General features: G+C 44.4%; 1 protein-coding gene across 1 annotated transcript in view; it reads right to left on the bottom strand.

Annotated features, from left to right (window-relative positions):
• The window catches only part of ITGA9 (integrin subunit alpha 9), a 241922-nt gene that overhangs the window by 136339 nt on the left and 81359 nt on the right, over nt 1–24224 (bottom strand). The window contains exon 15 of the mRNA XM_081834755.1: nt 15163–15323. Coding sequence (XP_081690881.1) covers nt 15163–15323 — 161 coding nt within the window. The remainder of the gene's footprint in view (nt 1–15162; nt 15324–24224) is intronic.

The following is a 24224-nucleotide window of genomic DNA, read 5'->3' as shown; positions in this document are numbered from 1 at the left end:
CGACGATTGTTGCCAAACCTGTAATTTACATGATATGCTATGAATGGCCTAAAGAAAGGAAAATGTTTCTTTTCAAACATAGTAGGTAAGGTACTATTATGGAGGCAACCACAGGACCACAGACCAATGGGTACACTTCCAGCAAGGTGAATTTCTAAATCAATAATTGGCTTGTTTGGGGAGAAAACAGTATGTTCTCATGTTTTAGACCTGTATGTAATTTTATTCTTCTTCTTCTTCTTCACTCATAGTTTTCTTTGTAAAACTTTTAAATATAAATGTGGAGGGTCAGTCTTTGGAGTATTTAGAATTCAACACATCAACTTTATTAAATACATTGAGAAAAGGCACACATGCTGCAGGATGAACTTGATAAATCCTACTCTATATACGGACCATGCTTGAATGTTGAGCCACTTATTAAGTATCGAGGCCAGGAAATAAAAATGCACACTCAGAGGTGCCATATTAATGTTGTAAAGCCCAACCCTAAACCTCCAACTATTCATAAAAATAACTTTACTACACTTTTATGCTATGAGGCAATCTCCATGAAATCTCCACCAGAGTTACAAGTTCTAAACTTCTCGAGCCAAGTCATAAATTTGCAAGGAAATAACTTAGAATCTCCTCCAAAAACTAGAAAGACTGACAGGAGTGCTGATTCCCCCCCCCCCCCCGCCCCATGACACTCTAATTTCTGCCGTTTAGTATTTTACAAAGATTTCAGAAAGACGGGAATGTCATTGGTTCTCTTAAGGAACATTGAAAGTCACAGAAACATGGAATCATAGAAATGTAGAGTTGGAAGGGATCCTGATCTCCTGCATTGCAGAAATCTCACCTAAAGCATCCATAGCAGATGGCCATCCAACCTCTCCCATGGATCCTTTAGTCTCAGAGGTTATATAAGACTGTTTAGTCTAAGAACAACCAATTTAGTACCCTTCAGGTGCTGCTAGACTACAACTGTCATTATCCCTGATCATCCCTGAAGAGCAATGGTTCCAAACTACAAGAAAAAAGATTCCACCTAAACATTAGGAAGAACTTCCTGACAGTAAGAGCTGTTCGACAGTGGAATTTGCTGCCAAGGAGTGTGGTGGAGTCTCCTTCTTTGGAGGTCTTTAAGCAGAGACTTGACGACCATATGTCAGGAGTACTCTGATGGTGTTTCCTGCTTGGCAGGGGGTTGGACTCAACGGCCCTTGTGGTCTCTTCCAACTCTATGATTCTATGATTCTATGATTGGCAATCTGGTTGGAGCTAATGGAAATTTTAGTCCAATAACCACCTGCGAGGCACCATGTTTGCTCCCCCTGCATAGTCTATAGATATATAAGGGAGGGAGGGAGAAAAACCTTACAATTTGGGCTAGTCAACCCAAATTCAGTGAGCTCTAAAGGAGTACAGCCATACCTTGGGTTACAGACACTTCAGGTTACTTTTTTGGGGGTTACGGACCACCGAAACCTGGAAGTACCAGAATGGGTTACTTCCGGGTTTCAGCAGTCGCGCATGCACAGAAGCACTAAATTGTGCTTTGCGCATGCACGAAAGTGCCGAATCGCAACCTGTGCGTGCGCAGACGTGCCGCTGTGGGTTGCAAACATTGCGGGTTGCGACCGTGCATCCCACAACGGATCCCGTTCACAACCCCAGCGTCCACTGTAATTTGGCTGCCAAGAGAAGGGGGCAAGTAAGCTGAGAAACATTTGTGTTCTATAGCACAAAAAGTGATCTATCTAGAAATTTGTGAGCCAATTCACAAAAACAAAATGGCACATTTTAAAAAATGGAGCCAAGACAAGTTTGGCACATGGGGAAGCCAATATTGTTCCCTCACATGTCCCATTCAAAAATCAACATGTTCTGCCACCATATGGGTGGTATTCAACGAAGTTTTACTCAGAGTAAAATGGGACGATATTTACCATGAAGACAAGCTAAAGAGACTGAAGAAACGCCTAACTTAAGCAGACCAAAACCTATGTAGTTAAGATGTCATTCTCAATTTGTGTAAATTCCAAGGTTCTTGTGTTTATGCAATTTGCACAAATTAAAATATTGAAACACAGAAAAACAGCTCCCCCCCCCCTTTCTGAAACACTGATAGAGGGAAGGAGTCCAGCTTCACACTCTCTGACTGCACAGTCATTCTTGGCTAGCCGGCATCCAGGGGGAGAAATGAACTCTTCACACCCGAGTGAGGAGATGGAAAATGCTGTGTTTGTTTAGTTAACAGTTTTACAGCCACTCAGCCTCATTTAGGAGGGACATTCGGTACAATGGACTCCCAGCACGTTCTTCACACAGATCCGGATAGCAAAGACGTACACTATTCACCAAAATAGCACATTTGTCTAAATAAATCTCAAAAAAGAAGAAGAAAGGAAGATCACCCCTATCCATTTTTGAAGCAGAGCAAAAACATGATGTATTTCTGGGAGAACGAAATATACAAATTCAAAGGATATAAGCCTTAGCCCCAAATCACTGGGCTGATCCTTGCTACAGTCGTCATTTTTGGCAAAGCAGCTCCGGGTCTTTGGTCTTACACAGTGGCGTAGCGTGGGTTGTCAGCACCCGGGGCAAGGCAAGTAATTTGCGCCCCCTAACCCGTGGATTTGCGCCCCCTAACCCTAACCCCCAGATGTTGCGCCCGGTGCGGCCGGCCCCCCCCTGCACCCCCCACGCTACGCCACTGGTCTTACATACTGCATTTGTAAGATTCCAGGGGAAGAATGCAATAGATCAGCTTCCCCTACTCGCCTCTGGGATCTCCATGATCTGAAACACTGCAATAGTCTTGGTATTGGTGACTGTGCATGAATGCACAAATGGAGACCAGAATGCTGGTAACTTTAAACCCTCCCCGCCTCCCTTTATGCAAATCTGCCAAGAATCGTTTGCTAAAAGAACTGCGCACCAAAATCACAATATCATCAGCTCAGCTCTGTCAATGCTGAATGTCTAAATGCAGAAGTGCAATTCTAAGAGAAGCACACATCCATAAAAGTGTCCTTTATTTAGCGCCACTAAGTGATAATGAATGCATTGACATGCAGCTAAGATTTGGTAGAAATTGGCAGCCAGATTATATATGTACTTTATTTTTCGCTCTATAAGACGCACTTTTCCCCTCCTAAAAAGTAAGGGGAAATGTGTGTGCGTCTTATGGAGCGAATGCAGGCTCCATGGCTTCAGTGAAAGCAACACGAAGCCTCCAGAGCACAGTGGGGGTGGCTATCCCTTGCTTTTGCTGAAGCAACCAACCCCTCTTGCTCTCCTGGCTTCAGGGATAGCCGCCCAAAGCCTCCGGAGCGCAGTGGGAGCTCCCGCTGTGCTCCGGAGGCTTTGCGTTGCTTTTGCTGAAGACAGGAGAGGAAGAGGGTTCAGTGCAGACTGATTCCTCTTGCTCTCCTGGCTTCGCTTCGCTTGAGAGGTGCTGCGCAGCTTTCCCTCTCTGCGCAGCACCCCTTCAGCGAAGCGGGAGAAGAAACGGAAGGAGCTCCACTTCTCCTGCCGCTTCGCTGAAGGGGCGCTGCACAGAGAGGGAGAGATTTTTTTTCTTGTTCTCCTCCTCTAAAACTAGGTGCGTCTTATGCCCGGGTGTGTCTTATAGAGTGAAAAATACGGTTTAAATTTACAGCTCCAGTTCGGGAGCATCGAAGTCCTCATGTGCATTATATCCAGTGCATTTTTTCTGGGCAGATGCAGGGGGACACATACCCCTAAACATTTTGTGAATCTAAGTTTGGCCTCATTGAGGTGCAGTATTTCAATATGAGTAGGAAAATGAGAGTACCCCTAAACATTTTTTTTTTAAGGAAAAAAGCACTGATTATATTATTGCCTGATTGTCATTTATATGCCTGGTTTTTTAAATGAATGCATTGAGATCTGTAACCCATCCTGGAATTGCATTTGCAATGAAGCATGGATAAGAAATGTTTTAAATGTAAATAAATATATAAATTCCCAAAGTAAAATGCAAATGGATGTCTTTTACTCAGAGTTCTTCTGGGAAGTTATTCTAGCAAAGTCAGAAAATTGAAAAACGCTGCCACGCATCATTTTTGCAGACCATTTTCAGTTTCAGTGACAATTTGAATCCCAGCCTCAATGCAGCCTGTGACACTTTACCTTGAGGAAACAGATAAGGACATCACAAGCCAACTGGGTCGGGAGAACAGATGCTCACTAAATTGTAGATCTGTCACTGCCACTAAATACTTTCCCCTCTCTCCCTCACGCGTGCACACACATAGTTTCCAAATGTGCAATGCCAGCCAAATGGACCTTGCCCTTTACCGGGCATGTAGCCGGCATCCCAATTCCAGCATAACCAAGCCTGGCAGACAGCATGCAAAGCTCCTTACATTTGTATTCCTTGGAGATAAGACTGATTGCCTAACAAAACAATTGCCTTTTAAGTCCAAGCTATTTGCGAAGACTAGTGGCAGAAGGGGGTAAAGGCAAAACGCATTGAAACTAGGAAACCTACTTGGACTGAACGAAAATGCCCTCGCTCGCTTTACCATCTCATTCACAAGAGATGCATGAGAGGGAAGGGGCAAAATCAACATGAAGGTTCAAGGGCAGCTTCTCTCTTGTTCCAACAGCTCTGTCGTCCTTTGTCCTTCTACAAAGCAAACCATGTCCATTTAATTCCCCCACCTTAGCAATAAATGGTCCAAGGCCATGGAGACTATTACTGCACGCTACTCCCTCCCAGATCTTGACACGCTGTCAGCTTGGGATCAACATAAAATCCGGGCCTGGATTCTTACTAGAGACGAGGCCATGGACCGGGCACAGTCCACCACAGCTCGCCTCTCCATGTGGCTCCCTAAAGTGAAAGTGGTAAGATCACTTGCCAACTACTTGATAGACCTGACAGAGCCCAATTTGAGAAGAGCGTTTACCATGGCCCGTTTCCATTCTATACCCACGGCCTTCCTGCAGGGGATTTACTCTAAGACCCCTATTACTCAGCGTCTATGTCCATGCACAATGAATGAAGTAGAGGACTTCATACATTTCTTTTTCTACTGCCCTATTTATGAGCTAATAAGAACTAAGCTCCTCCTCTTGATCCCGTCCACCATCACATCTAAGGAAGACTGTTTGAAATCGCTTCTTGTGGACGCAAATCCCCAAGTTACACGTGGGCTGGCAATCTTTATAGTGCAGGCGTTGAAACTCAGGCTACTCTGACGGGGTAGTGTGTCCTAGACCTGGACCTGTCTTAATTCTTTTATTACCTTTTTAACCTAATGTCCCGAGCCTATTTTGGGGCCATTATATGCTTTATATACATTCGCATTCTAGATTCCCGGCGCTGGCAACTAAATATTTACATTATTGTCTTAGGGTAATTTAAATGTCATAACCCCAGTAATATCGCTTTGAATTTTGTTTGGTTGTTTGTCTCTAGCATTTTTTTTTATTTTTTTATTTTTTTTTATCCTCCTATGGCTGTATGCTAATGCAATAAAGGTTTCATTGACTGAATTCCCCCACTTCTCCCACGCTTTGAGGTGAAAGTTCTAACCAGAGAATTTCAGTTCGGTGCTAACTTTTATGAGGCCACCAAGTATTCTTACTTCTCTGTGAATGGAAGAGACGCACAACATTGACACAACACAACATTTATGCCAAATATTATTTCTAGGACCAATTACGTGCCCATTTAACAGGGTCAGCTTACAATGACACCGTCATGCTCAGGAAAGCCTTTCCTCTTCACAGGGGGGGGGTGCTGTGAGCAGGAACTGTTCCCGCAGAGGCAGGGGGCGTGTTCGGCCCCCTGCGTCATCTCCCAGCTGACCCTCAGCTGGACAGCCAATAGGGTTGGTCTGGGGGAGGGCCTTAGACGCATTCAAGTGGCTGCGGCAGCCTCCGTGCCTCATTCGGCCCTCGGAAGACGACGGATCCCCTGCCCACCTGCCCTTTAGGATAAGATCATGCCCCTGACCTTGCTATGGACTTTAGTTGGTCACCCTGGTTATCCAGGGGGCCTGGTAGGAGTTTTTATCCATTTGGCTAATTGGCACCAGCCCCTTGGTTTTTTGCCTACCTCATAGCAACTCGTCACAACTTTTCCGGTATTGGCGGTTAGGCACTGGAATATGTGTTGTGCGTTGGTGGGCGGGGTTTGACCATCACCTACCCCTCCCCTTTTGGGTATTCCATTAAAGGAATCTGGCAGTCGTGGATCCTGTCCGATGCCCCGCTGGTGGCTAGGGCCATGGCATGACCCTCGGTGACATCAGGGGAAGCTTCCAGTCGTATTTGCATCAACAAGCTCCTCCCACTGTTTGTCAACCTTCAAAGAACCCCCCACTGCGTGGGTGGGGACATGTATAGGTTGTTTTATCCAATGCCTAAGCCAATACCACTCACATGCTGTAATCAATAAAGTTGTGGCCTTTTCAGCCCATTAACCTAAATACAGTGGTGCCCCGCAAGACGAACGCATCACAAGACGGAAAACCCGCTAGACGAAAGGGTTTTCCGTTTTGGAGGCGCTTCGCAAAACGAATTTCCCTATGGGCTTGTTTCGCAAGACGAAAATGTCTTGCGAGTTCCTGCGGGGTTTTTTTCCTTTTTTCCCCGTTTCCTAAGCCCTAAGCCGCTTATCAGCTGATCCGCTGATAAGCCGCTTATCAGCTGATCCGCTAAAAGCCGCTAAACCGCTAATAGCGCTAATCCGCTAAGCTGTCAATGGGCTTGCTTCGCAAGACGAAAAAAACGCTATACGAAGAGCCTCACGGAACGGATTAATTTCGTCTTGCGAGGCACCACTGTACTTGTGTCCTTGTCTCTTATTCATCACCATGCGGGTTCGGTTCCTCAACTCACAATAACCTAGATCAGGGCAGTCCAACTTTTCATAGCAAGTGGGATGCAATAGTACTTTGGCACGGAACCCACAGGCTGCACAATGCCTTTTCATGCAGACGGGGGGGGGGGCAAGGCCAAAATGTGATACCCACCCCCCAGCCCTGGCACTGGCTTCCCAAAGCTGGCTAAGTGAGGTGCTGGGCTTTGGGGAGGAGGTGCAAGGCTCTTGCAGGGTCCTGGAGCCCTCCCCAACTCCTTCCCAAAGCTGGGGAAGCACTAACTAGGTTTTTGGGAAACAGGAAGGCGGATTCTAGGACCCTGTCAGGGTACACATGGCTCCTTCACAAAGCCCAATGCCTCACAAGGCTGCAGGGGAGCATCAAATGTTGCTGAGGGCCCCCAAAAGGGCTTCAAAGGCCACATGTGGTCCTCAGGCCATGTGCTGGACCTTCCTGGCCTAGATGAACCACACCACTAGAAGCAAACATGGCATGCTGAGGGCTGCCAACTTTTAAACTGATCTCTGTAGCTTTGTCTTTAATATGCAAGCATCAGCCAGGTGCTAAGGGTTATTTTTACGCTCAAAGGGACTTCTCTTTCCCACTTCAGCAGATCAAGCTGGCAATAAAAAACAAAAGTTTTAATTTTCCTGGTCAGTTTGCAACCCTGCACTTGGAAACAAATCCTTCCTAACAACTTCACCTCAGCAAGTTCATTAGCTGTGTTGTTCTAAAGTGCAATTCACCAGGTGGTTTTAGATGGTAAGATTTAGTCTTTGTGTACATTAGTGCTGGGATGCAACAGTATGTTCAGGTTGCCTCCTAAGGTTATCAGCAACATGCACATTTGCAGTTAGAAATTTGGGCAGATTTGCGTGGGGAGAAACGAGTTTAACAAGCCCCAAGCAAGACACATCCGCTTCTGCACTCCTGCATTACTAAGACCAAAAGAAGAATTGGTGTGAGGAAGGAGCGGGTGTACCAATCCCTCTTCGAAGAAGATGCACCCCTACTTATGAACTGTTTTGCTTTGTGAATGGCACAAGAACATGGTCGGCTTGTTACCATTCCAAGGGTACTTGTCCACCACTTCAGACCACTTATGGCTATTTGCACCATCAGAAGCAGAGCTAAGAAAAGGCAAGAGCTATCCACCTGGGCGATGTTAGGAGGCGACCACAGATGATCAAGCCATTCGAGATGCCTGTCATATGGTGCCGATATTTAGAACTATGTTTGGGTTGAGTTTAGCAGCAACATATATCCATCACTTCAAGTAGGCAGTTAATGTTAAGGCATCATGGGGCTGTTTAAAACATCCTGCCAAACCATAAAGATAAAAGTACCTGGAAGATATAAAGGCTGTGTCAGATTTAATTGCAGACTGCGTTAAGCAGAAGCTGTTCCGGGGGCCTGGCTTTTGAGCAGCAACAAGAAATGATTGATAGCAGTTACTAGCTCTGCTGGCTCCCCCTTTGGCTGGACACAAGCTGCATACGTCATCTATAATAAACACAGGGATCAAACGAGAAGTTTATCATCATCACTGTGCTAGCCTTGCGATTGCTAAAGGGTGAGAAGGATGAGGGATATCTACGACTGCACAAAGGAGGGCACCATTTTCCTCTTTCAATCCAGAGTCACTGTGAAACAATTCTGATCCACTCCCAATGGCTTCGTGCACAACTTTTAGGGTTATGAGTAGAACGTGTCTCAAATACAACACTTAAAATAAAAATATTAAGACCCAGTTCAGCTTTCTCCACTGCTTTCAATTGTTTTCACATTTGGGTTTCACCAGGGCTGAGCAACTTTATCTCAGACGCCTGAAGCCAAGCCACAGAAAAATAAGAGTCAAGCCACAGCCACACAAACACGGACAGACATAAAGGCTCCTTTGTCCCCAACTTCTGAAACCACAATAATTATTCTGCTCCATTTCCATATATTCTGCTGAATTCATTTCCCCCGAATTTTTAGCACGCCTTGCTAAATACCTTCTAAAAGAACTGCTACTGCAGTGTGTCATGAGGATCTTTTGCTTAACGTGATCTGTTTCTAATAGACTGCTAATGGTCAGTTGACCATTCTAGAGCTCACGGAAGAAGGCTTTGAAAAGCCAGAAGATGGTGGCTCCTCCCATGAGCATGAGAAGGCTAGGTGGATATTAATGAAGACAGATCAGGGATGGAGAACTTGCTAGTCCTCCAGCTGTTGCTAGGCTGCAACTCCCATCATCACTGATCACTGACCATGCTGGTTGGGGCTGATGGGAGCTGTAGTCCATCATCATCTGAAAGGCCACAAGTTCCCGATCTCTAGCTTAGATCCTTGAGCAGGACTTTGGAGAACACATTGCCATTGCAATGCAGCTAGCAAAAGAAGAAGGAAGCCTGAGCTTGGTGGAAATAATGGGGGATGGCACCCTCCAGGTCAATGTTGTTTGGTTTGCAGGAGAAACTGATGCTGCATTCCAGACTTTCACCATGTCTGGGTGTTTGCCTGCTCCCCCATACTCAACGTAGACATTTGCAAGTAAGCCGATATCACAATAAACCTCCTGTGCTTTCCCTCCTAAGAAAACAAGCCTTGTAACTGCTGCTCCTAACCGCATGGGGAAGTGGGGGGAAGCACGTGCGTGAAACAATGCAATTGTTGGAAGAAAGCCGAACGCTTTTCAAAATAATTTCCAAATCCCTCTGAAGTTAACTCTCCGGGGCAAGCAGGGAAAGAAAGAAGCAGCTGTTTTATCTTGCTACTGAGCTGGATGCCTTGGAAGGAGGAGAGGTATTAGTGCCAACTTAAAATAATACAATAACTTAGAAAAATGTTTTGTGAGATGATTTTTAAACACTTTGGGCTAACAAGAAGGCTCTAGCGTTTAAAGACAAGAATGCAGAAGGGCAACAGTCTGGTAAGAGGAAGGTTAGCTGCATATATCAAAAATGGCATTAGTGCTTGGAGAATATACAGGGCCCAGATAAAGACAGGAACACAAACCCAAAGATACAATTCCTATTGTTTTTAGTGAAATGTACACATAACCATGCCACAACATGGCCCCTGTGCAGAGATAATATTATCTATTCCTTCTCTCTCTTAATGACCAGCAGCATGCCATGGCATTTTTAATCTTCAAAAGTTAACAACTGGGCATCAAATGCCACAAGAGCTTTATCAGACATGGCTAACAGGAACATTTGCTGAAATGTGACACATGAAAGAGTCCTGCAACACCTTAAAAACTAACAAATCTATTGTGGCATGACCGCTTGCGGCGCAGAGTCTGCGGTGGACTCTAATCTGTGCAGCCAAGATATACCCAACTAGGGGAAGCCTCTTGAAGGAGCCCCATTCCTTTTAAGTGGTAGCCCCATCTTACCTGACACATTTGAATCCACATGCTGGGCAAACACATTGCAAGATGCTGTCGAGCAGTGAATCTGGGCAATCCCTGTGTTACTTAACACCTCTACCCAAAATGCACAAGAACTTTTCTTGTGTACCCGCAACCCAGTTTGTTGGCTGCACAAGGCAAAGTGTCCCTCAAAGCCAACTGGGCATGAAAAATCATAAACACACATGTGTGTGTTGCAGTTAATCCTTTTGTCTTTCGTCTGCAACTGCCAACAGATGCTGGCCAGAGTCAGAAGTTCAAAGGAGGTTCAAAGGAGTGGTGCTAGTTACATGCACAACTAGCCTAGCACACCAGTACAACTAGCTTGCCCCAATAAACATTTGTGGGATCATGGTTGGAGGTTTAACTATGCAACAGATATCATGCCAAAAGAGCCCAACCTTTTTGACCGTTCAAAAAGGACAGCCACATATTTATTTGCCCTGGACAGAGCTTTGTGCCAGCACCAGCCCAGGATGAATGGCAGCTATACCTGACTCTCAACCTGGACATCATGAATTCCAGCAGCTAGTGATGAAGATGCTGGAATCCAAACAGCAGCATGCAGAAGGTACTGCTCTGTTGGCCAAGCTCCCAGCATTTATATCAGACCTAGCCAATCCACAGGCTTCATATTATCTGCCAACTCCAGGGGTTGGTGCTGTATACCCCAATTCTGAAGAGAGTTCTGAGGTCAAAGCTCCTACTGTTGATAGTAGTTCACTAAGCCAAACTCTAGGCTCAGATTATAACCTCCATGTTGAGATGCTCATGTTTTCAGCACCACAAATGTACAGTGTGCAACCTCTTCCCAACAAAGTACCATGTGATCTAGCACAGGAACTGAGAGTCTGTGTCCCCTTTCAGGTGTTGTTGGACTACAGATTCCATCATCCCTGACAACTGGCTATGCTAGCGGGGACTGATGGGAACTGGAATTAAACATCAGGCTGGCCACAGTTCTCCATTCCTCTATTACTTCCAGACACATCTGCTCAAGCAGCAGCTATCCCAACAGAAAACCTGTGATCTTCTGTGAATGGCCAAGATTCCGAACACATAGGAATCAGAACTATATTTTTTTCTAATTTCCTTTAGTAATAAACAAGTGAATCAACAAAGGCAGGGTTACTACTAAAGAAAAGCAGAATCAGATTATTAAAACAAATGACTCAGTTCCTGTTTGATCCCTGTTTTTCTCCCAAAAATTGAAATTGATGTTTGATATTCTCCAATAAAAAAAATAAACATACATAGATAAGAGGTGTGTCTCTTTTCATAGACCAAGCAGTGGCACACCCGAATAATAAAAACATTAGGAAATGGAAAGCTCATGATCAAGGGTCTTTCTGGAAATGAAATTCCTGCAGCCACCCTAAAGCAGAAATATTACAAAAGCTCTGTGGCTTGGGAGTGCTGTTGCAGATTGCAAAATCCCATTAACTAGGAAAAGAATTAAGCCAATAAACATTAAAGGATCTTGCATTATATAATATTCATGGCCCATTTAATTTAACAATATCCTGTTTCATCAGAATGTATTAGCACATTGTATATTTAAGAAATGAAACATGGTGTATTTTGAAACTGCAATACATTTGTAATATTGCTCACTCATCTCTAACATCTGGCTTTAGCTGGAAGCTGAGAAAACAGAGTTTTTACTGCGGAAACTGTGGAGAAGCAATGGGAAAACTCGATGGAGTGTTTGTTTGCTAAGACAGTTAGTGGTAGTGGAATACCACTTGAAACTTCTCTCCCAGTGATAACTCAATTACATGAGGAACTGTCCAGCAGATGCTAACAGAACAACATTGGTGGCAAATGTTAACTTAAGAAAGGTAGTGATAGGCTTCAACATATATATATATATTGTTTCTAACTGCCTAAAATCTACTAGTTCAATTTCCTATTGCCCTGATCAGCAACTAATTTTTCCATTCCGTCAGGGTACAGGGAACAGAGAAAGAAGCATCAGCTCTCTTGAGCGATAAGCTGTAATGAGCTCTCATCTCCCTGAATATGTCCACTTCAGCTGGTTGCTATAAGATTGTGCATTTTCCTCCCCATCTCTCTTCCCCATACCTTTTCCTTTTGTGCCATGTCTCTTGGATTTTAAGCCTGAGGGTATTGTTTCTAAAGCCTACTCCAGAAGCATTTCTTTCTTAAGAGAGGGGGTAAAATGCTTCAAGGAAATGAGTACATTTTGGCAGGGGCCTTTTCACACTAAGCCAGGATTGGGGACTGATAACATTAACTCCACTTATTGGCTGACTCCCATGCAAGCCAAAGCACACAAGCCAGCTTTTCAACCCCTTCTCCTCAGCGTAAACAGTCTTACCAAAACAGGAAGCTATCTCCCCAAGGAGTAAAGTGGCCCAGGCCTGAAAAAGTCACAGTGAATGACCAGAAGCTCATTTGCGGCCCTTTTGGCCCAGTCTGTAGTTTTAAGAGCACAATCCACAAAATCTTTTCCATTATGATCTACCCTGTTGGCTGTATGTGGTCCAAATGCATATTTTTAGAAAGGGAAAGTAAGGTACGTATATTAGAAGCAGAAAGAAAATAAATAGCTATTTTTAAAAGAAGGCTGTTTCATGTTGACCGTGTTACAACAAAGAGAGTAGATGAGGTTTTGGAACACGTGTAAAATTATGAAGGCAATCTCTTACAACACATTACAGGACACCAAACTGTTTGTGGCAGTTAATTGAACAATGTTTCTCTCCCTGACCTCTTTACCATATATATCTCCTAAGTAATCATGACCCCTTCACCCAGCCTTCTTCTGTTTTCAAGGCTCTTTCATATTTCAGACATTAATCAGTCAATACTGCTTCCTCCCACTGGAGCACAGGCTGTCCAGGACCTTCGTTCCTATCACTTCCCATCCTTCACTGTACAAGCAAATGAACATTCCTGCAATTTGTGGAGCTAGGAAATTAAAATCAGCACTCTGAATGGCCAGGATAGGGAACCTGGACTACAATTCCCATCATTCCTGGCCATTGGCCATGCTGGCTAGGGCTGATGGGGGTTGGAGTCCCACAATATCTAGAAAGCTGCACTTCTACTGTACAGCTTCCCATCTCTCTCACTTCTCCAAAATAACATTGAACATTGCCCTTTTTGCCTTCAATTATCTAAGCAGCTGCAATTCCCAACAGACTTCATCAGGCAATTGTTCATCTCCTTGAAGCATATCACACTCAAAATAATTATCTAGGAAAAAATGGTAATGGTACAAAAAGGTTTTTTGAGGGACACGCTCTTCCTATTGAGAGTTTTCCTAACAAGGAAATATGTCTACAACAAGAACAAGCAGGAAATACGATTTGTTAAGACATTTAGATGAACCGACCTACAGTCCAGGAATGCTTTTGATCAAAGCAAACTCCACTGATGCACATAGTAGCTGAGCAAGGAACTATAATTGAAAACAATATTGTTGCAGTTACACAACACCCCGATCTCCAAGCAGTGCAAGATTCCACAGGTTCCAAGCACTTACTCAGAGTTCGTGTTTCCTTTGGGAATGAGGCAATTGGAGATTATGGTGTCTTCGCGATGTACAGTTTAGTTACACATATATACAACCTGAGCCTACGATGGAGGGCTTCACAGCATCAACAACCCAAAAGGGTCTTGTTTCTCCCATAGCCACAGACTTGGATTCAAAGGGAAATCAAACGTTCATCTGACTCTCCAGCTCACCATCACTGCAAACTCTGCCTTCAACTCTGGCTTTGTCTATTGAGGGAGGGGGCTCCAACCCTTTGCTGTCTCCCACCAAGCTCCTTAATCCCCCAGGAAACTAGCTTGGCCAGGCTAGGAATTATAAGGCTTGATTAGCTTTTAACACTTGCTGGATCCAGGGATTAGAGGGATCTGGCACACGTCTTAATGCCACTACTCAAACTCATAACAATACCAAAGAGGAATACCAAGTCATGCATATTTGCAGGCCTGCTTAAAGTTTTCTGGAACAGTAATGTTCCATATGCAAAGAAGCTTATTAGGACAGACGTGGGTGGTCTCTACCAAAATCGTGGGGGGAAAGCTGATAAGTCAGTGGATGGATTCTCCTCTAGGGACAAGAGCAGCTTCCTGACAGAATTAGCCGTTTTGCAATGTCATCATCAACTCCGTACTGGAGTCAAACAATTGTGCGTTGGAGTCTTATTACAAGTAAAGCTAAGCAAATTAAAGCCAGTGTACTTGAGAAAGGAAAGCAGCAAGAATAACCAAGAGACAAGTACCTATTTACAGGCGTGGGAAAAGGGACTAGTTCAGGGTCTTTCGAGATAACACATTTGCTATACGGAAATGAACCAATTGTTACTTGGCTGTTGCAGGAAACCCAGACTTCTTTTCTTCTTCTGCTAATTCTACATTTTCAGGGGAGATCTGGACGTCTTTCCTCAGGGTGGAGCATCAGCTGGAGGCACTCTTTCTTTCCAACTTTTGTTGTATGCATTCAATAACCGTATATAAAATGCCCCAAGTCTTCCCATTAAAAAAGAGGCCCTTTTACAATGCAGTCAGTCCTACTTGGAAGTGTGTCCAGCACGTTTAGTAGGGTTTACTCCCAGGTAACCGGAAATATTTTAGTGATGAGGGCCAAGGACATTTTGCTGCCTGCATTAATGCTCCCCCTCACATATTCCATGCTAACCAGGGTTGAATCTTATTTCCAATACTGGTGGCATTGACAGCCTCCTTCATTGCAGGCTAGCTTAGGAGTGATGGGGCAAGATATGTGTCATAAACAGTTCTGCCCTCCATCGCTTTTCTGCCATTCCCCAACGGCAGGGCCGGCCCTGGTTAACTGAATTACCATATGCAGACTAATTTGATCCAACAACTGCAAAGACAAGAAGGTTCAACTGATAAATAATATAGGGGAAACGGACTGACCTTCACGTAGGCTAGGTACTGTTTGCATTTCTGCTGCATATAGGACAGCTGGAACTGCTCTGTGATCTGGCCCACTGCTTCTCCGGAAGAAACAAAGTAAACCCTGATGGGATGGCCCTTTTCCTTCTTTGCCACATCTGCCGTCAGGTTACAGTTCAATCCTAAAAAAGAAAAAAGAAAAATGGAAAAGCGATAAAATACCAATGAAATAATGGCAAGAAAAACTTACAGAATATGCCGAAATGGCAAAACTAACTGACAGATAAGGACATTAAAAAATCCTTTAAAGAAGATTGGGAACCATTTTCGGCTTATCTACAGCAACAATGCGAAGAACTGGACTCTTTAGTAGGTTTTGAGTAAACATTTACAAATAACAAAATAAATTATAAGATTAAATATTTTTAAAATGAATGGAAAGCAAATAAGCAGGATTTGATAATGTGTGAAAACAAACTAGAAAAGGAGGTTGAGGGAAGTCCAGGTGGGGGAGGGAAGGGAAGGGACAATTTGGGATTAGGGAATTATGATATATGTTATAATGTAATTGGGGGGGAAATGGAAAATGTAATAAAAATTATTTTAAAAGGAAAAAAAAAGAAAAATTAACATGAGGGCAGCCTTTACATAGAATCATAGAATCATAGAGTTGGAAGAGACCACAAGGGCCATCGAGTCCAACCCCCTGCCAAGCAGGAAACACCATCAGAGCACTCCTGACATATGGTTGTCAAGCCTCTGCTTAAAGACCTCCAAAGAAGGAGACTCCACCACACTCCTTGGCAGCAAATTCCACTGTCAAACAGCTCTTACTGTCAGGAAGTTCTTCCTAATGTTTAGGTGGAATCTTCTTTCTTGTAGTTTGGAACCATTGCTCCGTGTCCGCTTCTCTGGAGCAGCAGAAAACAACCTTTCTCCCTCCTCTATGTGACATCCTTTTATATATTTGAACATGGCTATCATATCACCCCTTAACCTCCTCTTCTCCAGGCTAAACATGCCCAGCTCCCTTAGCCGTTCCTCATAAGGCATCATTTCCAGGCCTTTGACCATTTTGGTTGCCCTCCTCTGGACACGTTCCAGTTTGTCAGTGTCCTTCTTGAACTGTGGTGCCCAGAACTGGACACAGTACTCCAGGTGAGGTCTGACCAGAGCAGAATACAGTGGCACTATTACTTCCCTTGATCTAGATGCTATACTCCTATTGATGCAGCCCAGAATTGCATTGGCTTTTTTAGCTGCCGCGTCACACTGTTGGCTCATGTCAAGTTTGTGGTCAACCAAGACTCCTAGATCCTTTTCACATGTACTGCTCTCAAGCCAGGTGTCACCCATCTTGTATTTGTGCCTCTCATTTTTTTTGCCCAAGTGCAATACTTTACATTTCTCCCTGTTAAAATTCATCTTGTTTGTTTTGGCCCAGTTCTCTAATCTGTCAAGGTCGTTTTGAAGTGTGATCCTGTCCTCTGGGGTGTTAGCCACCCCTCCCAGTTTGGTGTCATCTGCAAATTTGATCAGGATGCCCTTGAGTCCATCATCCAAGTCATTGATAAAGATGTTGAATAAGACCGGGCCCAAGACAGAACCCTGTGGCACCCCACTAGTCACTCTTCTCCAGGATGAAGAGGAACCATTGATGAGCACCCTTTGGGTTTGGTCAGTCAGCCATATCCAGAGGTATATGTCTTTTGGTTTGTTTTAGGATTGCACCACACTGACCTCTGCCATCCAGCAACAAGTCCTTAACTGCAACAGCACTGGGTGGCTTTTAAAGACAATTGAACGAATTCCATGGAGGATAAGACTAGCAATGCTACCAGACATGATGGCCATGCTCTGTCTCTGGGTTCAGAGGCAGGAATGCTTCTGAACACCACTTGCTGGAAACCACAGTAGGGGAGAGTGCTCTTGCACTGGAGTCCTGCTTGCAGGTTCTCCACAGGCATTAGGTTGGCCTCTGTGAGAACAGGATGCCGGACGCTGATAAGGCATTGGCCTGATCCAGCAGGCTCTTCTGGGTTCTTAACAAGCGCATGTTCAAATAAAGACATCAAGGCTCCAGAGCAGTGTTTTCCAGCTGTTTTGAACTACAATTCCCATCATCCCTGACCACTGGTCCTACTAGCTAGGGATGGTGGGAGTTGTAGTCCAAAAACAGCTTGGAAAACACTCCTTGAGAGTAATAATAATAATAATAATAATAATAATAATAATAATAATATTTATTTATACCCCGCCCTCCCCAGCCAAGGCGGCTAACAAGCAATGATAAAAACAAGTTGAATGGACACAACTTAAAAACAAGATTAAAATGCAACATTCAAATATTGAAATATTCAAATATTAAAATGCAGCCTCATCACAGGAGGAGAAAAGGAAAAAGGAAAAAGAAAGAGTAAAAAAGTAAGCTTATGCTACTTGTGACCCAATGACTTAAATGCACCCCACCAGCCTATGTAAGCAACAGTGCCATAAACCTGATTTTGCAGCCCACTTAAGGATACCACATAGAGAAATGCTCCCTGATACCAAGATGAGGGATTCCTTTGGAATGCAGATAGAGTTAATTGATAAGGAGAATAATCTGTTGTGAGCTTGATGGAAGTGTACTATTGATCAGCTCTCCTGCTTTGGCTCATCTTCCTTTTTTTTTTCTTTTTTCCCCCCCTTTTTTATATTTCCCATAGTTGCTTATGTTCTGTGTCATGTACTTCGATATTTTTTGTAGTTTTTGTAGTCTTTTTTCATTACTATTAAGGAATTTTTCTTTGTAATTTTTGGTTGTTTATATTTATATGTACCTGTTTTAGCAAAATAAAAGCTATTAAACAAAAAAAAAAAGGATACAAAAGTGTGTCAAGCACTCGGCATTCTGCAATACTTGGCAGAGGGCTACATTCAAGTTGCTGGATCTCAAATTTTGCCAGCCTGCTCTAGTGAAAGGTCTGTTAAAGGGAAGAAGTGCCAGTGTGGTGTAGTGGTTAAGAGCGGTAGTCTCGTAATCTGGGGAACCGGGTTCGCGTCTCCACTCCTCCACATGCAGCTGCTGGGTGACTCTGGGCCAGTCACACTTCTTCGAAGTCTCTCAGCCCCACTCACCTCACAGAGTGTTTGTTATGGGGGAGGAAGGGAAAGGAGAATGTTAGCCGCTTTGAGACTCCTTAAAGGGAGTGAAAGGCGGGATATCAAATCCAAACTCTTCTTCTTCATCATCATCTTTTAACTTTGGTAAACTACTGTGTGTTAACAGCATAGTTTCGACACAACCAGTTCCTTCAAATTTCAACACTAGTTACTCATAATTTTGCTAACCGGTACCCTAAGCGGTTACAATCAGGGCTGTCATCAAAGGTTAGCACAGTAAGTCATCTGCCAAGGTCGCCTTGCTCAAGTGATAAGCTAAAGTTAACACCATTATTGCATAATGTCCATTGACATCCATGAGCCCCGCTCCAATAGGAAACTTCCTCCGCTGCAAACCAGCATTCCCTGCATTTATGATAACTGCACTTAACAGTGTACAATCTGGCACTTTGGTGGCACATCCCATCAAGATAAGAAGGTTGATGTAAAAATTGAAAGTACAGATGCTGCAGATTACTAAGAACCACACAACGAAATTGCATATTGTGCATGCGACAGTAAAAGCCGACTCCTGTGCCTTTTAAATGGCTTATTACATATTTTGGCTGCATATTAGATTATTTAGAGGCATGAGAATTAAGTGTGCCACACATCTGGTTTGTTTCCAATCAAAGCCAAGTATAAAAAAATATTCTGTCAAGAGGAAAACTGAAGCAGCTATTAAGAGACCAAGATCAAGAATTGCAGAAATAATCTTCAACTCAGCTGAGACCCTTTAGACCTAGAAGCAGCCAGCAGAGAAAGCCTTCTGAGCATGGAAGTAACTGAAGCTTGGAAAGAGGGAGAGGGGTGAGGAGGTGGGAAGGTTGCTGTGGTGCAAATACATGGTTGAGAGTGCCAGAATGTGTGGAGGTAACGCTTTGCGAAGGTAAACCTCACACCAGACATACAACAGTATGTCCAGGAGTGTTACACCTGCTTTCCCTGACCTTCTTGGCTAGAAAACGGGGTTTTCCCCCTGACTTTTTGTCCTCTCACAATTTGTTTGTTAGACATAACGCTTGGCTGAAGCATGACTGGGGATGCAGACATAATCAAGTATCGGGAAAAACTTTCAGGGAAATAATAATAATAATTTATTATTTATACCCTGCCCGTCTGGCTGGGTTTCCCCAGCCACTCTGGGCAGCTTCCAACAAAACACTAAAATACAATAACCTATTAAACATTAAAAGCTTCCCTAAACAGGGCTTCCTTCAGATGTCTTCTAAAAGTTTGGCAGTTATTTTTCTCTTTGACATCTGGTGGGAGGGCATTCCACAGGGCGGGCGCCACTACCGAGAAGGCCCTCTGTCTGGTTCCCTGTAACTTGGCTTCTTGCAGCGAGGGAACAGCCAGAAGGCCCTCGGCGCTGGACCTCAGTGTCCAGGTAGAATGATGGGGGTGGAGACGCTCCTTCAGCTATACTGGACCAAGGCCGTTTCAACACTTTGAATTGTGTTCGGAAATACTGGGAGCCAGTGTAGGTCTTTCAAGACTGGTGTTATCCGGTATCAGTGGCCGCTCCCAGTCACCAGTCTAGCTGCCACATTCTGGATTGGTTGTAGTTTCCGGGTCACCTTCAAAGGTAACCCCACATAGAGCGCATTGCAGTAATCCAAGCGAGAGATAACCAGAGCATGCACCACTCTGGTGAAACACCTGCTGACACGTGCATTTGCTAATGCTGGAAATGTGCTTAGATGGAAATACGTTGCGTTCAGGGTGGTTTCACTACTGTTTCCAATTGTTGACTTCTGCTAATAAAAGGAGCCTCGGCAGAGCTAGTCGGCAGCTTGCTTGGAGCATGCTTGCCAGCGTGCTTCTGCACAGCTCACCTGCATTCAACCTCCTGTTGTCTCCGTTACTCCTACAAGAATGGCTCTACAAGGGGTGCCCACAGCAACCCCCACACCCTGCCTCTTCTTCCTCCCAGCAAGCTGCAGTGACACCCGTGCCAGGAAGCCAGGTAAACACCACTCCCCCTGATAGTTGCTCCTGTTTCGACCAGGGATGACTTCCGAATGTTGCTGAACTCAAGCTCCCATCATCCCTGCCAGGGGCTGATGGGAACTGGAGTTCAAGCACATCTGAAGGGCCACATGATCCCCATCCCTGCTTGAAGAACTAGTGCCTGAGATTGCTTCTTTCCTCCTCTATCCCCATCCCTTTCCCCTTGTGTGTCACAACTTTTAGGGAAGGGGCTGTTTGACTACTGATCATTGCAAACCGAGAGCCTTTTTCAACTGAGGTGTGATGTAAAAATGCTTCAAATATATAAACCGTCCAGTCTGCAGGGGGGGCATCTATACACCAAACGTCTCACTGAGTTGCGGCAACAGCCACCCGACGGAGCAATTTAAAGCACATCGTAGTCGCAATGAGCACACTGACTCTCAGACGTAACAGAAAACTGTCCATGAGCAATCTACATCCAGCTGTGACCGTGCCACCTCTCAGCAACAGCTGACATTTTACAATCTCGAGTAGTATATTTCACATCTTTCTCCACTTTGCCTTTTGGCAGACACAACCAATGATGTCAGAAGTGGAAAACTGAAACAGCAAGCCTAACTTTTTTAAAAAAAAACCCAGCCTGCAGATGTCACTAGATTGGTAGTTAGCAGCGGACTCAGATCACCCCTTTTGTGTGCTGCTCTCTGAGGGGCTTGTGTCTAAGTGAGTTTCAGCTCATAAATAGCTCTTTTTCAGAATGGTAAAAATAGAGTCACTTCACGCAATGCTGTAAGCAGCAGTCTTTTAGAGATTGCTGTTCACGCAAGCAGCAGAACATGCGAGCAACAGACACATGCAAGCTCACCTGATCTTCTTCATAGAAATCATAGAAATCATAGAATCATAGAGTTGGAAGAGACCACAAGGGCCATCGAGTCCAACCCCCTGCCAAGCAGGAAACACTATCAGACATCAGAGCACTCCTGACATATGGTTGTCAAGCCTCTGCTTAAAGACCTCCAAAGAAGGAGACTCCACCACACTCCTTGGCAGCAAATTCCACTGTCAAACAGCTCTTACTGTCAGGAAGTTCTTCCTAATGTTTAGGTGGAATCTTTTTTCTTGTAGTTTGGAGCCATTGCTCCGTGTCCGCTTCTCTGGAGCAGCAGAAAACAACCTTTCTCCCTCCTCTATGTGACATCCTTTTATATATTTGAACATGGCTATCATATCACCCCTTAACCTCCTCTTCTCCAGGCTAAACATGCCCAGCTCCCTTAGCCGTTCCTCATAAGGCATCGTTTCCAGGCCTTTGACCATTTTGGTTGCCCTCCTCTGGACACGTTCCAGTTTGTCAGTGTCCTTCTTGAACTGTGGTGCCCAGAACTGGACACAGTACTCCAGGTGAGGTCTGACCAGAGCAGAATACAGTGGCACTATTACTTCCCTTGATCTAGATGCAATACTCCTATTGATGCAGCCCAGAATTGCATTGGCTTTTTTAGCTGCCGTGTCACACTATTGGCTCTTGTTTAGAGACTAAAATTCAGGCATAACACTGCTTGCCTTTTCTGTGTTGGCCACCCTGCCCTAGCTGTAGAATACCCTCTCTTCTGAGGTACAACTGGGGCCAACACTGCTTATTTGTGGTATCAACTGAAGGCACACCTCTCTGCTCAGGCCTTCTGAGAGGGCTGATATAGTTGAGGCCAACCGCAAATTAACCAAGTGTTTATCTGCTATGCTATTAAATGTATGTGGTTTTCATTGTAGTTTTGAAATGTTTGCTTAATGTGCTGCATCATTTCATTGTTTATTGCGTTTCATAGTCTAACCTGCGCTGAGATCATTAATTGCCACTTTCTGCTTGGCTTCTCAAGCAACACTTTAATATGGAATATGGGGGCCAGCCAGAGACTGAACCAAAGTGCCTTGAAGTGCAGGGGTGCAGCAGAAGGTGGAACTTCTAGGGTGGGGGGAGAAGGATGTAGCAACAGCACACACTTAGTTCCACGTACTGCTGCTGCAACTACCGTATTCTTCGCTCTATAAGACGCACCAGACAATAAGACGCACCTAGTTTTGGGAGGAGGAAAACAAGAAAAAATATATTCTGAATCCCAGAGACATGTTCTGTTGCATATGCTGACTGTGTGTGTGTGTGTGTGTAAGTATAAGTAAGTGGAATACAGACACACACATATAGCCACACAAAGCCTCTTTGGGGCAGGGGGAGCCTTCATCCCGCTGCCCTGAAGAGGCTTCGCACGGCTAAGCCAGAAGCTAGAACAGCGAGAGGGATCGCTGTGCAGAAATACCTCTTGCTGTTCTGGCTTCTGGGATAGCTGCGCAGCCTGCATTCGCTCCATAAGACGCACACACATTTCCCCTTACTTTTTAGGAGGAAAAAAGTGTGTCTTATAGAGCAAAAAAATATGGTGATTCTTTTTTAGTTTTGAGTTGTTTTCATTCATGTTCATTATAAACAGCCATGAGAGCTCCAGTTACAGATAGGTAGCCGTGTTGGTCTGCCATGGTCAAAACAAAATAAAAAAATTCCTTCCAGTAGCACCTTAAAGACCAACTGAGTTAGTTCTAGGTATGAGCTTTCGTGTGCATGCACACTTGTGTATCTGAAGAAGTGTGCATGCACACGAAAGCTCATACCTAGAACTAACTCAGTTGGTCTTTAAGGTGCTACTGGAAGGAATTTTTTTATTTTGTTTTAGCCATGAGAGCTGTCAAGGCTGAAAGACTGTCTACAAATTCGGTTCACAGCACATAAATAAACAGGAGGATTCCAATTGCCATCGTATCAGCTGTCTGTGGGAAGAACTGTGCAATGGAAGACAAGGGTTGTACTTTTAGGGTAGGGTTGCTCTCCAAGACAGCCAGAATCTGCAAAGACAGAACTACGTAACTATTCTAGTAACTAATGCATCAGCTTGGTTTCCCTCTCCTCCCTTCCAATCCCTTTTTCTTCCTGCATTATACTATTTTATTTTATTTTTACTTTTTTTATTCCCCTGCACGAAAAGACAAGCTCCAGCAGATTGAGCAGACGAGAGCAACAGCTGGTCCAATGATCAAGATGGTGGTTTCCATCTAGAGAGAAGTGAGGGGCAGATGGGGCTCATCAACCTGGGAAGGTAGCCCATCTAAGAGAGGAAAACTCTGATCCTAAATCTCCGTTGCCTTGCAGGATATCTTCAGGAGAAGAAATGGCTAAGGAGTGAACCCTACACAAATCAGGAGTGAGATCCGTAAGGATGTTGGATGGCACCTTGTACGCCTCCTTTGGGCAACTCCTGCAGCCAAGCTGGTGGCAGATGTATTGCTCTGCTTTCCTTCAGTGAGGCTGAGAGGTGGGTTCTTGTTGTCTGGGCAGCCCAGGACCTCCATACAGGAAGGTCACTTTGGTACTGCTAACACTGCAGTTTGACTTCACCCCCGGAAGCGCACTCCATTGTCTCTCGAGACAGACGGATGCTAACAATGTATTTCTTTCATGTTTTAAGCCACCTTGAGCATGGTTTGGACTATGGAAAGGTGGCACACAAATGAAATTATGTTCGTCTGGCTCAGGGATGCAGCTGGTGTTGTGGAGCATCCCCTCAAGAATAATCACATGGGCAAAATGACTTTTCTATACTTCAAGCTCAGCTGCCATGTCATATTGGTAAAATGGATGTCAAACAAGTACAGTGGACCCTCCAGATATGAACTTAATTTGTCCCGGGGATCCGTACTTACCCTGAAAAGTCAATATCCGAAGGCACCGTTTCTGCGCATATGCGCAGGCGAAACCCGGAAATATACACTTCCGGGTTTGCCGCGTTCATAACTCGAAATTTCATTACCCGAGGATAACGTAACCCAAGGTACCACTGTACCTAGACTTTATTGAAAAATTTGGCTTAAAATATGACTAAACTTTTACGTTACGCTGGCAGGTGAAGATCCGATCAGTTCAAACCAGAATC

The sequence above is a fragment of the Podarcis erhardii genome, assembly GCF_964252035.2.
Source record: "Podarcis erhardii genome assembly, chromosome: 12".
NCBI classification, from domain to species: Eukaryota; Metazoa; Chordata; class Lepidosauria; order Squamata; family Lacertidae; genus Podarcis; species Podarcis erhardii.
Note: the sequence above shows the minus strand (reverse complement) of the source record. Positions and strands in the feature narration are given on the sequence as shown.